At 37.5% G+C, this 14,227-nt stretch overlaps 1 protein-coding gene across 2 annotated transcripts in view; it reads right to left on the bottom strand.

The window, feature by feature from the left end:
- OPHN1 (oligophrenin 1) overlaps positions 1-14,227 on the bottom strand; it is a 505,885-nt gene that overhangs the window by 169,604 nt on the left and 322,054 nt on the right. For both annotated transcript variants that reach the window (XM_078065007.1, XM_078065008.1), the window contains exons 12-15: positions 11,999-12,077; positions 9,525-9,558; positions 8,923-8,985; positions 7,597-7,671 (exon numbers count right to left, since the gene is read on the bottom strand). In XM_078065007.1, the coding sequence (XP_077921133.1) occupies positions 7,597-7,671; positions 8,923-8,985; positions 9,525-9,558; positions 11,999-12,077 (251 nt within the window). The remainder of the gene's footprint in view (positions 1-7,596; positions 7,672-8,922; positions 8,986-9,524; positions 9,559-11,998; positions 12,078-14,227) is intronic.

Genomic DNA, 14,227 nt, shown 5'->3' with positions numbered 1-14,227 from the left:
TCCCTCCCCCTTCCATTTATCTTCCAATATGTCCCCACGGAATCACAGCCCCCCGCTTCATACCTCAAAACCAACTGTCTGCAATATTCTGTTTGTAGAGATCCAGATATATCTTCTTACATCTCAGGCTGATTTCGTGGGTGTTCAGAGTGGTCTGGTAGGTATCCAGGTCAATTCAGGGGACTGGTTGGAATAGGGTCCCCTATTCCTCTACCACCTTTTTTTCCTCTCCAAGTATGATTTTTTTGGAAAAAAATGTCACTATAATTTCTATTGTATTTAACTGTCTACATACGATTATATTAGGTGTTCCATTTAGTTTCTGAAAATTAAATGTATTTTTTAATAGCATAAAGATAAAAGGAGAAATTTTAAAACCTAAATAATTAACATCTTACCAATTATATGTTACTTTACTCACTATGTTCATTTCTCCTCTGTTTAGTTCAGCAGGCCTCTGGCATTAGGTAACAGTATTGTGGGAATATGCTTTTCCATGTATGGCTTCCTAGCTAGAATCAACTTCATAAAAGACCCATATCCATACATCCAGTCTCCCTGCTCTATCTCACCCCTCTGTTCCAGTCATTGTGAAATACTCTCTGGAGCACAAGATTTTAGAGTCTCACTGAAGGAACAGTACCTGTAATGTGCTAAGTACACTGGTATTATCATGTGCATGATTATGATTATCAAGATTATAATACAAATATATGTAATTATTATAATACACATTATCATTAATAAGATGACTATGACTTGATAAGGGGTGGAGAAGCAGAACACTTAGATGCAGTACCAAGCTGTTTCTGAGGTAATCAGATTAGCTTCTCTGTGATTAGTTTATGATGGATTCAGCATGAGTGAAGATGCTACCCCTTCATTTTGTAGGATCTGTTAACATAGAGCATAATGGGTATTGAGGAGGGCACATGCCGTGATGAGCACTGGGTGTTATACACAACTAATGAATCATTGAACACTACATCAAAAACTAATGATGTACTATGCAGTGGCTAACTGAACACAATAAAAAAAAACATAGAGCATAATGCAACAATCTTGGGTGGGGGAGGAATGTGACTAACCCAATGTTGGACTGAATGAAAAATAATTATTGATTGTGGATGTGTTTCCCCCTCCCATTGACTTTGTGGTCTGTGTTATATTTTATTTGACAAAAAGACAGATTTTCAGTTGGGCAAAGAATAGAAGCTTTTAGTAAAGAACAAAAAAAAGCCCCCAGTCATGTGTTATAGGAGATGCTATAAAGAAAGTAGTCTAAGGGTTGTTTAAGTTAAAAAACATAGCTGGAAGTGTACCTTTGACTTGCATAGAGCATGAGACTTAAGGAAAGAGCTAAAAACATGCTGTGCTAGCAAAAGGAAAGGAATACTCTTCTTCCCAGGATAAATCATGATAAGCCTATATGGAGCCAAGGCAGCTGGCCCCTAATGGCGTGGAAATAGATCAGGGTAGGGTGAAAAGAAGCAAGAATACTTTGAGGATCCCAGTGAGCATCCCCAGAAGACATAATATACAAGAAGCTTAGAAAGGAAATCACCCCATACAAATATAAATTGTAAGTTAGCAGAAAGACAGTCTTTCCTATAAAATGTAGGCCCCACGAAGGTAGTAAATGCAAGTGATATGTTCACTCTAATCTACATCCTTGAGCAAAATGCCTGACCCTTAGTTAGATACTCAAATTATTTGCTAAATGAATAAGGATCACCAAATATAGAATTAGAATTGGGGAAAGGATCAGAGTTTACCACTTTCATGCATAAATAAGTAAAACTGACACTGTTTTATATTATATGTATAAATATTTATATCCAGAAATTCTTGGTCTACTTTTCAGATATTCATGTAAGTAATGATATTTGGAGCTTGATGTTGAATAGATGCAATATGCCAACCCTGCCATTTTCTTTGATATATAAATCAAATTGTATTGCCATGTATGATTTGAGGGAACCATTTCAGTCCTATTGAAGCCTGTAAAAGAATCAGTAGGATATTGAGCATGACACATGTTTTAGCTTATTATATATTAGGTAGAAGAATGTAGTGATACTAGACAGAGAATTCTAAACAGTTAATCTGATTTCAATAATTTTTCAGAGATTTATTCTGGGCCATGCTTTAAGCCCTTTCATAAATAAAAAAGTGTCCTATAGCTTATAAAATGTAATGTAAATGGCCTGGAATAGGACAATGTGATTTTTTAAGTCAAGAATCTAAAGTGATAAATGCAAACAAATGCTGAGGCAATAATGATGTACTCTATAATACAAAAACTCTATACCTGCCATTATTACATGCTGTAGCATCCTCAAATACTAACAGGGTTAGGTTGTCAGGCCTACAGGGTTATGGAAGGTAAGCTATGCATCACAGAAAAGACCAAAAATACGTGCTTTATTCAAAGTGCAGCTCTCCACAGTCAATTTGTTTTCTGACGCTTTATGAAAACTGAGATTATCAGATAGTTCACTACCATTCACAAAAGGAAGAACAGCAGGTTTGCGGAAAGATAAAAACAATTAAGTTTAGTTCTGGACATGTCAAATATATGTATCTGTGAAACATGTATGTACAGAGAGAGCCTGCGACAATTCCAATTCTGATTCCTTCGGCCCTTGGAGCTTAATACCTCTGCCATGATCAGTTTTGTTCATATAACAGAGTATGCTATACAGATATGATCATTACAATGTACCATGATCTAAATATGTTTGGGAAGCACAGGTCCAGTGAGAAACTAGATACATTGCATTTAGAACTCAGGAGATGATGTCTAGGCTAGAGATTTTGGGGTGCTGTCCACACAGAGGTGCTAGTAAAACCCCACAGAGGGACTTCTACTCCAGGCCATGTTGGAGTAACTGGTACTAGACTTGCTCTCCTGTTGTAACAATTAGAAAATTGGACAAAATAAAAGAAAGAGCTGTTTGACAATGACTCTGAAAAAAAGGGAAACAAATAAAATAAGTCCTACCATTGTCACCACTTGCTACCTGAGAGCACATTCTGAATGGTAGCATAGGGAGCTTGGAAGTCTTGCTGAGCATGGAAGTCTTGCTCAGGTGGAAGAGACAAAGACTGGAGTTCAGAGAGGCTGAGGCAGCTAGAATTTGCAGGGCAGTGTACCAGAAAAGAGAGAGTTATATAGAGAAAGAACTAAAAAAAAAAAAAAATTTCTATGGGTCTCCTTGAGTCTGTCCATTGAATACTAAGCCATGAGTGGCCAAGATAAAAATGTATGAGCTAGGGCACCTGGGTGGCTCAGTCAGTTGAGCATCTGACTCTTCATTTTGGCTCAGGTCACGATCTCAGGGTCGTGGGATTGAGCCCCACATTGGGCTCTGCACTCAGTACAGAGTCTGCTTGAGTTTCTTTCCCTCTCCCTCTCCCTCTGCCTCCCCCTCTGCTCTTCCCCCGGCTTGTGCTCTCTCTTTCTCTAAAATAAATTAAAAATAAATAAATAATCTTTAAAAGAAAGTCTATGAGGTTAGCCAATGAAATATCAGGGAATTTTAAGCTGAACAATTCCAAGAAGCGATGCAGAGCTGGGAGATGTTTAAGTTCCAACCAATAAGAATGAGGAGAAAAAAGAAGGCAGACTTTAGTAGTAGGACTAACCTAGCCAGTAAAAGTTACCTTATATTTGTCCTAACAAGCTTAAAAAGAAGCCTCAAATGGACGAAGTTGAGCTACAAATAACTACCTAAAAAACAAATTTCAATACTCTTTAATAGAAGTCAACAAAATCAAGACATGCAATACCCATGATTTTCAGGATCTAATCAAAATTGCTAGACATACTCTTAAGAGGGAAGTATATACCAATACATTAGGCCTACTTCAAGAAGCAAGAAAAATATCAAATATACAACCTAACCTTACACCTAAAGGAGCTAGAAAAAGAGGAATAAATGAAGCCTAAAACCAGCAGAAGAAGAGAAATAACAAAGATTAGAGCAGAAGAAATGATATAGAAGCAAAAGAAACCAATAGAACAGAACAATGAAACCAGGAGCTGTTTCTTTGAAAAAATAAATAAAATTGATGAACTCCTAGCCAGGCTTATTAAAAAGAAAAGAGAAATCACCCAAATAAATAAAATCAAAAATGAGAAAGAAGAAATAACAACCAATACCACAGAAAGACAATTATAAGAGAATATTATGAAAAAAAATATATGCCAACAAAGTGGACAACCTGGAAGAAGTGGATAAATTTCCAGAAACATATAAATTACCAGAACTGAAACAGGAAGAAATAGAAAACTTGAACAGACTGAAAACCACTAAAAAATTGAGTCAGTAATCAAAAATCTCCCAACAAACAGAAGTCCAGGGCCAGATGGCTTCACAAGGGAATTCCACCAAACATTTAGAGAAGTTAATACTTATTCTTCTCAAACTATTCCAAAAACTAGAAGAGGAAAGAAAATTTCCAAATTCATTCTTGAGGCCAGCATTTTCCTGATACCAAAAGCAGATAAAGACTCCACTGGAAAAGAGAACTACAGGCAATTATCCTTGATGAACATGGATGTAAAAATTCTCAACAAGATACTAGCAAATTGAATCCTTAACAGTACACTAAAAGAACCATTTGGCATGATCAAGTGGGATTTATTCCTGGGCTGCAAGTGCTTCAATATTCGCAAGTCAATCAACATGATAGACCACATTAATAAAACAAAGGATAAGAACCATATGATCCTTTCAATAGATGCAGAAAATGCATTTGACAAAGTACAACATCCATTCATGATAACAATCCTCAAAAAGGTAGGATTAAAGGGAATACCTAAGCAAAATAAAGGCCATATATGAAAAACCCACAGCTAATATCATCCTCGATGGGGAAAAACTGATAGCTTTCCTTCTACAGTGAGGAACAACACAGGAATGCCCACTCTCACCACTGATAACATAGTACTGGAAGTCTTAGCCACAGCAATCAGGCAACAAGAGAAAAATAAAAGGCATCCAAATTGGCAAGGAAGAAGTCAAATGTTCACTATCTGCCAATGACATGAGACTGTATTTAGAAACCCTGAAAGACTACACCAAAAACTTGCTAGAAATGATAAATGAATTCAGTAAAGTCGCAGGATACAAAAACCATGTACAGAAATCTGTTTTATTTCTATACACCAATAATGAAGCAGCAGGAAGAGAAATCAAGGAATTGATCCCATTTGCAATTGCACCAAAAAGCATAACATACCTAGGAATAAACCTAACTGAAGAGGTAAATGATGTGTACTCTGAAAACTAGAAAACACTGATGAAAGAAATTGAAGATGACACAAAGAAATGGAAAAAGATCCCATGCTCATGGATTTGAAGAATAAATATTATGAAAATGTCTATAGTACCCAAAGCAGCCCCTATCAAATTACCAACATCATTTTTCACACAGCTAGAACAAAGAATCTTAAAATTTGTATGGGATCACAAAAGACCCTGAATAGCCAAAGCAATCCCAAAAAAGCAAAGCAAAGCTGAAGTCATCACAATTTTGGACTTCAAGTTGTATTACAAAGCTGTAGGGATCAAGACAGTATGGTACTGGCACAAAAATGGACACACAGATCAATGCAACAGAATAGAAAACTTAGAAATGTACCCACAACTGTATGGTTAGTTAATCTTCAATAAAGCAGGAAAGAAAATCAATGGAAAAAAGACGGTGTCTTCAACAAATGGTATTGCGAAAACTGGTAATCTACATGAAAAAGAATGAAACTGGAATGCTTTCTTACACCATTCACAAAAATAAAAATGGAGTAAAGGCCTAAATGTGAGACAGGAAACCATCAAAATCCTAGAGAAGAACACAGGCAGTAACCTCTTTTATATCAGCCGTGGCAACTTCTTACTAGATATGTTTTCCTGAGGGAAGGGAAATAAAAGCAAAAATAAACTATTGGGACTTCACCAAAATAAAAAGCTTCTGCACAGCAAAGTAAATGATCAATAAAACTAACAGGCAGCCTATGGAATGGGAGAAGGTATTTGCAAATGACATATCTGATAAAGGGTTAGTATCCAAAATCTATAAAGATCTTATAAAACTGAACACTCAAAAAACAAATAATTGTTTAAAAAAATGGGCAGAAGACATGAGTAGAAATTTTTCCAAAGAAGACAAATAGATGGCCAACAGACACATGAAAAGATGCTCAACATCACTCATCATCAGGGAAATACAAATCAAAACTACAATGAGATATCACTTCACACTAGTCGGAATGGCTAAAATTAACAACACAAGAAACAACAGGTATTGACAAGGATGTAGATAAAGGGGAACCCTCTTGCAGTGTTGGTGGGAATGCAAAGAGGTGCAACCACTCTGGAAAACCATGCGGAGGTTCCTCAAAAAGTTTAAAATAGAACTACCCTATGATCTAGCAATTGCGCTACTGGGTATTTACCCAAAAAATACTAATTCAAAGTATAAATGCACCCCAATGTTTATAGCAGTACTATGAATATAAGCCAAAACATGGAAAGAGCCCAAATGTCCATTGACTGTTGAATGGATAAAGAAGATGTGGTCTACATACACAATGGAATATTACTCAGCCATCAAAAGGAATGAAATCTTGCCATTTATAACAGCATGCATGGAGCTAGGGAGCATTATGCTAAGCCAAATAAGTCAGTCAGAGAAAGACAAATACCATATGATTTCACTCATTTGTGTAATTTAAGAAACCAAACAAGTGAGCATAGGGGGAAAAAAAGAGAGAGGCAAACCAAGAATAGACTCAACTGTAGTGAACAAAGTGATGGTTATCAGAGGGGAGGTGGGTAGGGGGATAGGTTAAACAGGTGATGGGGATTATGGATTATATTTGTGATGAGCAATTGGTGTTATACAGAAGTGCTGAATCACTATATTATACATGTGAAACTACTATTACACTGTACGTTAACTAACTGGAATTTGAATAAAAACTTTAAAAATCACTAGACATGTAAAAAGGGAAAAAAATGTCATGCATTACCAAGTTAATATTTATTCATTAGGAATACATGTAGAGGAAGAAGCAAAGGGTGGCAAAGATGGAATGCTGGAAAATACCCAGCCAAGATTTAGAAGATGAGAAGAAGAAAAAGGACCTGACAACAGTCACTTGAAAGGTTTAATACAAGATTTTAGAAAAGTCACAAGATGTTGAGTCACAGAAGTCACATTAGGGAGAAAGTTTCAAAAAGGAGGAAATAGTTAACAAGGAGATCCAGCAAGACAGAGTCTGAAAATTGTCCACTGGATTTCACAGAAGATACCTTCTAAGCCTGGCAAAAGTAGTTCCAGTGGAGAGGTTGGGGTAGAAGCCAGATTGCAAAGGTTCTGAGGTGTCAATATGATGTGGAGAAGGAGAGATGCTAGTTGTCTCAAGGCAAGATTGTCTCTGAGCCTGGGTAGGCAAATATGTGTACATTTTTCCTTTGAAAATATTTCTTAAATATTCTACAACCTTTTTTAGCAATGTCTCCTTTCTCTTATAGACATTTATTTTTAATACACAATTTCCAATAAGAATTATGAAATTAAAATTGTTACCAAAAAAGGCATTCAGCAGCTTCTGAACCTGAATGTTGCTGCCCACAGTACGGTATAATCCCTCTGTCTTGATCCCTAGGGAAAGAAATTGAGGTCAGTTTTGTTTCCATAGCTAGAGCTTTCACTTTCCTCAGGGTAGAGAAAGTAGGTACTTATACCCTGGTGTCAGTTCAAATAGGAAAGTGTCTCCCTACCCTCTGCAAGCTCCCCAGCCTTCCCCTGCAATAGGGGAACTGTTTTGAAGCCTCTCTCCAAATTATTCTCTCCATACTTTCATTTGGATTATACCAAGATTTCATTAATGTGAACAGAAGAGAATATACTCTATAGTAAATTGAAAAATATGCTTAGGTGGGTAGCAGCAGGTGGCTGAGAATAGGGTTTAACTGAAAAAGGAGGAAATATCAACCTCCGAATTGCTTGTGAACAGTGATATAAAGGAAGAAAGGGATGGAATATGGCATATGTGAAACAAAAAGGCCATTTTGCATATAGAGAAATTCTAGCAACATTTCAAAGAATAAAGAGGCTTGGCTCATATACTACCTGCCCACATTCTAAATATTCTCAGAGAGAAACTAGAGAGTATCATCAACCTGGGAAAACACTGATTCCATATTTGTCTGAGTTCAGCTTTGCACCCCATCAATTTTTAAACCGATATGTATTGTGGCAGAAATGGAACTCTTATTTATTTGCAATGGAACTGTCATAACACTATTTGAGGAGTGCCCAGTAGTATTTTAGAATACTTTATAAGCTGTTTGAAGCTCTTTCTCTTTATTTTTTTTTTAATACAAGAGGCTGTACATATTTAATATATACAACTTGGTGAGTTTGGAGATAAATGAAACCATCACCACAATCTATGCAGAAACACATCCATCACCTCTAAAACTTTTCTGTGGCCCTCTTTATTCATTATTATTTTTTTGTGATAAGAACTCTTAACACAAGATCTACCATCTTAGAACATTTTTAAGTCTGCAATACAGTATTGTTAACTACAGCTTTATGCTGTACAGCAGATCTCTAGGACATAATTATCTTGCATAACTTAGAATTCTGTACCATTTGATTAATTAAGCTCTTTCTCTTTAAAAGCAGGGAACCGCAAATTATCCCAATATGCTTGGATACCACTGGCTTGGAATTTGCTGGAATTTTAGAAATTTGTGTCTCGTGTTCAAGGTTCATAAATAGTCTTCATTGCTAAAATGAGTCCTGACCAACAAATGACATCATTGCTACTTTAGAGAAATTGCCCCAGAATAAATTCAGAGTGACCAAATTCAAACACCGCCAACACTCTGGTTCATGTCTTACCTTTGGTCTCAATGACATTGATGCACTTCCTAACAAATTTGAACCCCACTTCATTCAGCTCCACTGTTTCAAACAAAGGAAAACAGAGTTAGATCCTGCTATAACAAGCTTTACCTACCAAACATTTATTGATCATGCTAAGAGACTGCAGTGAGAGAATAAGGGGTATGGTTTCTCATCTCCAATACCCTTAAATGGAAAGATCTTTTTTTTTTTTTTTCCCAGGGGAAAAATAGAGTTTTTACTCTTACAACACAAAATGCTTTTAGTGATTCCATTGTATTATGTTTGTTTTAGACATGAGCAACATCAAACATGAAATGTTAGGGTGGAAATGCACATAATTTCTATCATGTGTTTAGAACAAGAAAGATATAATGTTCTTCTCTATATTACTATTACTACCCACACCATAAGCTAAGATAAAGTGACTTCCTTATTTCAGTAAGTAGACATATTAAAAAAATAGGTCTGAATTTTATTCCACACAAAGGAATCAATAAACACACTTGCATCAATATTACATATTATTGATGATAGTATTAACTGTGATTAGGACAGCTAGCAGTTTGTAATGTCAATAGATCATAAATTTGACTCACTTTCTTCCTGTTTTGTTATGGGGCTGTGGTAGATCTACAAAAAAAGAGAAAGAAAAAGCCATGGCTATTGGGAATCACTATAGGTGAGTATGGCGAATAATACTAAATCTCTTTCCCTAGATAGTCCATCAAAACCATTAGCGACTCTAAAGCTTTAATAAGATGAAAAAGTGGGCTAAACAGAATGATCTTTGCCTAGGTCCCTAGAAAACACTTGGATTAACAATCTCTGAAGACTACAGCAGATTCCAAGTAGCTCACTGCAGCCTACCCATCTTAGAGATTTACTTATGTAAAGCTTGGAGAATTTTTCTGATGGAGCAAGAGAGCATGAGAGAAAAGAAATAGTTTTCTAATGGATATATGGCTAATGGGCATTGATGGTAAAATGTAAATGTTCCCAATTCCAACCTCCTACCCCAAAGGCTAACTAATAGGTGTTTCTCTGTAGAAAAGCAAGTGTCCAACTGAAAGAGATCCATGCATTGATCAAGATTTGTCTGAGTCATATTGAAGTACACACTGTGATAGCTGTGTGAGAAACCAAAGAGGAGATCCTTGACGAAGTCTAGTCCAGGCTCCACCTCTACCTCATTATGAAATCTCAGGCATGTCCTTTTCATTCTCTACACTTCAAAATTCAGATCTCTAAAATGATCGGGATTGGAGTAGATGTCCCTTGAAGTCCTGATCTTCTTTGACACTTTAAACAAAGGCATGTATACTATGTATAAGATTAGTGAATTGGGGTGTTTAGTGAAGCAGCAACAATAATAATGTGAAACTGCAGGAAATAAGCCTTCTATATGGTACCTGTTAGTCTGCTTTAACAATCTCTCCTTTTAAAAGAAAATTATCTGCATCTGTGTGTATGCCCATGGATATTTCAATGAGGGAGATTTCTATGCTGACCAGCCCTTGCTGCCACTTTTATAAACAAGATATTTTTGGGGGCGTCTGGGTGGCTCAGTCGTTAAGCGTCTGCCTTTGGCTCAGGTCATGATCCCAGGATCCTGGGATCAAGCCCCGCATCGGGCTCCCTGCTCAGTGGGAAGCCTGCTTCTCCCACTCCCGCTCCCCCTGCTTACCTTCCCTCTCCCTCTGTGTCTCTCTCTGTCAAATAAATAAATAAAATCTTTAAAAAAAATAAACAAGATATTTGTGGAAAGTCTATCATAATCAAGTTGTTAAGGATCCACATTCAGTGGACCCATATTCTAACGTCATTCTCCACAAAAAGCCATCTGCATCCTTTGACCTTTAAAACCTAAAGAGAGAACAAGTTCAGAAGAGGGAATCAAGAATAAAATGCTCTGCTGAGCCTCCCACCATCTTCCTAGAGAAACATCAAAGGCATGCAAGAGTTAAACTTCTTGGGTGCTATAAATGCAATCTGAGATCTGGGTACTCCTCTTTAGTCTCCAGGGCACTGAGGAGACACAGAAAGAAAACCCTGGAGTATATTTCCCCCTCTTAGCACATTCTTGCCTTGCATAAAACAAGAAGATTAGACTATATCCAAATATTATGGAATCTCAGTAGCTTTGCACTCTTTCTTCAGCCCAGTTAGAAGCACCTAAAACTAATATAGCACATTATGGTTGACAGACTTCCATTCATTTGATTTTTCAAAGCAACTCTGTGAGGTAAGTAGAACAGAGATTATTAAACCCATTTTACTGAAGAGAAGAAAACTGAATCTCAGAGAGACGGAATAACTTGCTCAAAGTCACACAACCACTGAATGGCACAACAAGGATCCAAATTCAGGCTTTTGGAATTCCAACACTAGGAAGGTGATATTAGTTCATATGCCACTAGAAGAAACCTACATGGAAGATACTGAAGAGGAAAAAATGCTTTTCCCTCGTTTCTGACTCTTCATATTGGTCTTTCTACGACAGTCACTAAAACTTTTAAGGTACTGTTTGTCCTCCTATGGAACAATGTTCTAAACGGACCGGTACATCTTGGGATATGGGATGGCAGTACCATCTTCCCCACCAGCTGTACCCTTAAAGAGAATAAGCTGACTTGGGAATGTAAGATGGGGGCAGCAAAACCATTTTGAATAAAATCTTAATAAATGCTTATTCAGTTACGACAATTATTTTCCATCTTTCTATATGAACATATATGTTGTATAAACTGGAAAAAGGCTTAATTTTCTTAAGAAGATCTTGTGGGCACAGCTGCATCATCTAACACTGCAGCAAGAAGCTGAGAAACCTGGATTCTAGGCCCAGCTGTTATGCCTTTTCTGAGAGTAAGCCCAGAGAAGTCCCTCACCCTCTGGAACTCAAATTGCCTTACTTTTTAAGCAAGAAATATCAAGTCGACAATTCCTTCTAGCTCTAAAATTTTGAGTCTGACAATCTGACTATTTAATTGTCCTAGACCCACTGGTACCACTCAGGGCACTCACACACTGGATTATGGTGCTGAGGTTTCTCTAGTATCCTGAGGTAACTTACGGGTTCTTTTCCATCCATAGCCTCCATCCATAGCCTTCTGTTAGCTTCTGAAAGGGCCTGCAAAGTGATGGTTCCTGGCCTAAGGCGAAAAAGAGGACAAGTTAAAAGTAGAAAACTCACCTGAGAAAATGAAGTCTTGTGATCTAGGGTCCCTCTCAGCCCTGGGAGGTGTCACACTGAGCGGGCACATTGAGAATTCCAATTTTTCAAAATCTCTTTTACTCAAAAAAACAATGAAACATTTAGAGAGCACTAACTTTGGGAACCCTAGGGGAGATGGTATCTTGGCAGCCTCATGCCAGGGTCAGGCAAGGAAATAGGAAGGTAGATGCCAAGACACCTCACCATAATACACACTTAAATTGGCTCCATTGTACTTGAGACAAACTGTGGGTCTCTTTGCCTTTCTCTCTTGGAAGCCAGCAGTTTGGTCTTGGCTCTAGGAGTAAGCATGTTCAGCACGGGCACATTCATCCACCCCCACCCCCACCCCCCCAAAAATGGCTTTCCTACCTCCCCCATCTATGATGTCCAAAGAGTATTTCCAGCTGGAAAGAATTCAACAACATGCACGCTGGCTCAGCACAGGAAGGAGGCCTTTTGGCTGACTTAAGCAATCTTATGACTAAATAATAACAGTTACTGAATGCTCATTAGGTACCAGATTCTGTTCTAAGTACTTTATAGGTATAAATTCATGTAATCTACCCAGGAACCTATAAAGCAGGTACCATATAGGAATCCCTATTTTACAGAAGGGGAACTGAGGCACCGAGTTGTTCCCTAAGTTCACACAGTGGGTAAGTAGACAGCCAGGATTTAAATTTAGGAATTCTGGTCCAACAGCCATGTTCTTTCTTAACCACCATGCTACAAGGCCTTTTCTCCATCAGAGATGGCCTCAAACCCATTTTTTTTTCTATTTACTTGTAGGCTACCTATAGTCAGAGATACTCCAAGTTGGTATACTCTGTATGGTGTTTTTAGACTTTCACAACCAAACTGAGAATTTTCAGATTGACCATATTATTGCAGATATAAAGTCTCCTTGCATTATCTGTATATCTGCACCATTATGAGAAACTGGTTCCTCTTAACTCCTTCTGTTAAGATAAGACCTCTCTCAGAGTCATGGAATGGTAAGAACAATGACAAGAGAGTTCAGAGAGCCTGGAAAAGTAACTGGGTCTCTATGGGCCTCAGTTTCTTTATCCATAACGGCGTTGGAACAGATGAGCTGGGAGGTCCCTTCCAGTTTTGATACCATGGGATGCCTATTTGACTTTCCATCTTTTACTCCATTAAAGTACATCTTAAAAAGGAAAACCCCCAAATGATCTTTAAGACAAAATCAACTGAAAACCAGGACTTGGCTTTGGGCACTGGATTCTTTCAAGTTTACTCTAACAAATAACCACCTTTTTGGATATATCACATGGGGCTAGAAAGTCTAGAAATTTTTGTAAAGACAGCTACCCAGCTGAATCCTGAAGCCAGAGGAAGAACAAGGAAATGGGCAACAGATATAAAAGCAGACAGTACAGACCAGAGATGACATTAAACACATTCTGGAACTTCCCTATCTAGGAAATGAAAAATCCAGTGCATGTCTTCTCTTAACCCTACAGAGAGGCCGAAAGAATGAATAAGTGACTATTCAAGAAGCATTTGAAGATTCTTGGGTGCCACAGAAAGTCAAATTCACAGAATAATATTTATAAGAACTGGATGACAAAGTAGAAAGAACACTGACTTCTAGTCCAGGATCTTCCATTGACTATCTTTATGACCTTAGGCAAATCCCTGCCCTTCCTGAGGCCCCAGTCACTCATCCAGAACAAAAAGACATATATTGCATATGTGCAGTACAGTGCAATGGTCAAGAGTGTGGGTTTGAAGACTAGAATTCCTGGATTTGGATCCTGGCTCTACCATTTGCTGTGTTACCTAAGTTGCTTAATTTCTCTCTGTCTCCTTGTCTTCCTTTGTGAAATTGGGATAACACCCCATACCTCATGGAACTGAGTGAGGATTAAAGGAAATTATACTCTTCAAGGGCTGAGAATAGTGCCTGGTACATAGGCCAATGTTAGCAGTTGTTGTTAGGTTATTATTATTATTATTATTATTATTATTATTGCACTTCAAGTTCTATGAGCTGTAAGCCTGTGGTTTCAAATATTGGCAGCAAATCTAATTATTTACTTTTTTAAAGATTTTATCTATTTT

This window comes from Halichoerus grypus, chromosome X, assembly GCF_964656455.1.
Source record: "Halichoerus grypus chromosome X, mHalGry1.hap1.1, whole genome shotgun sequence".
Taxonomy (NCBI): domain Eukaryota; kingdom Metazoa; phylum Chordata; class Mammalia; order Carnivora; family Phocidae; genus Halichoerus; species Halichoerus grypus.
This window is presented reverse-complemented; position numbering and strand designations above follow the sequence as displayed.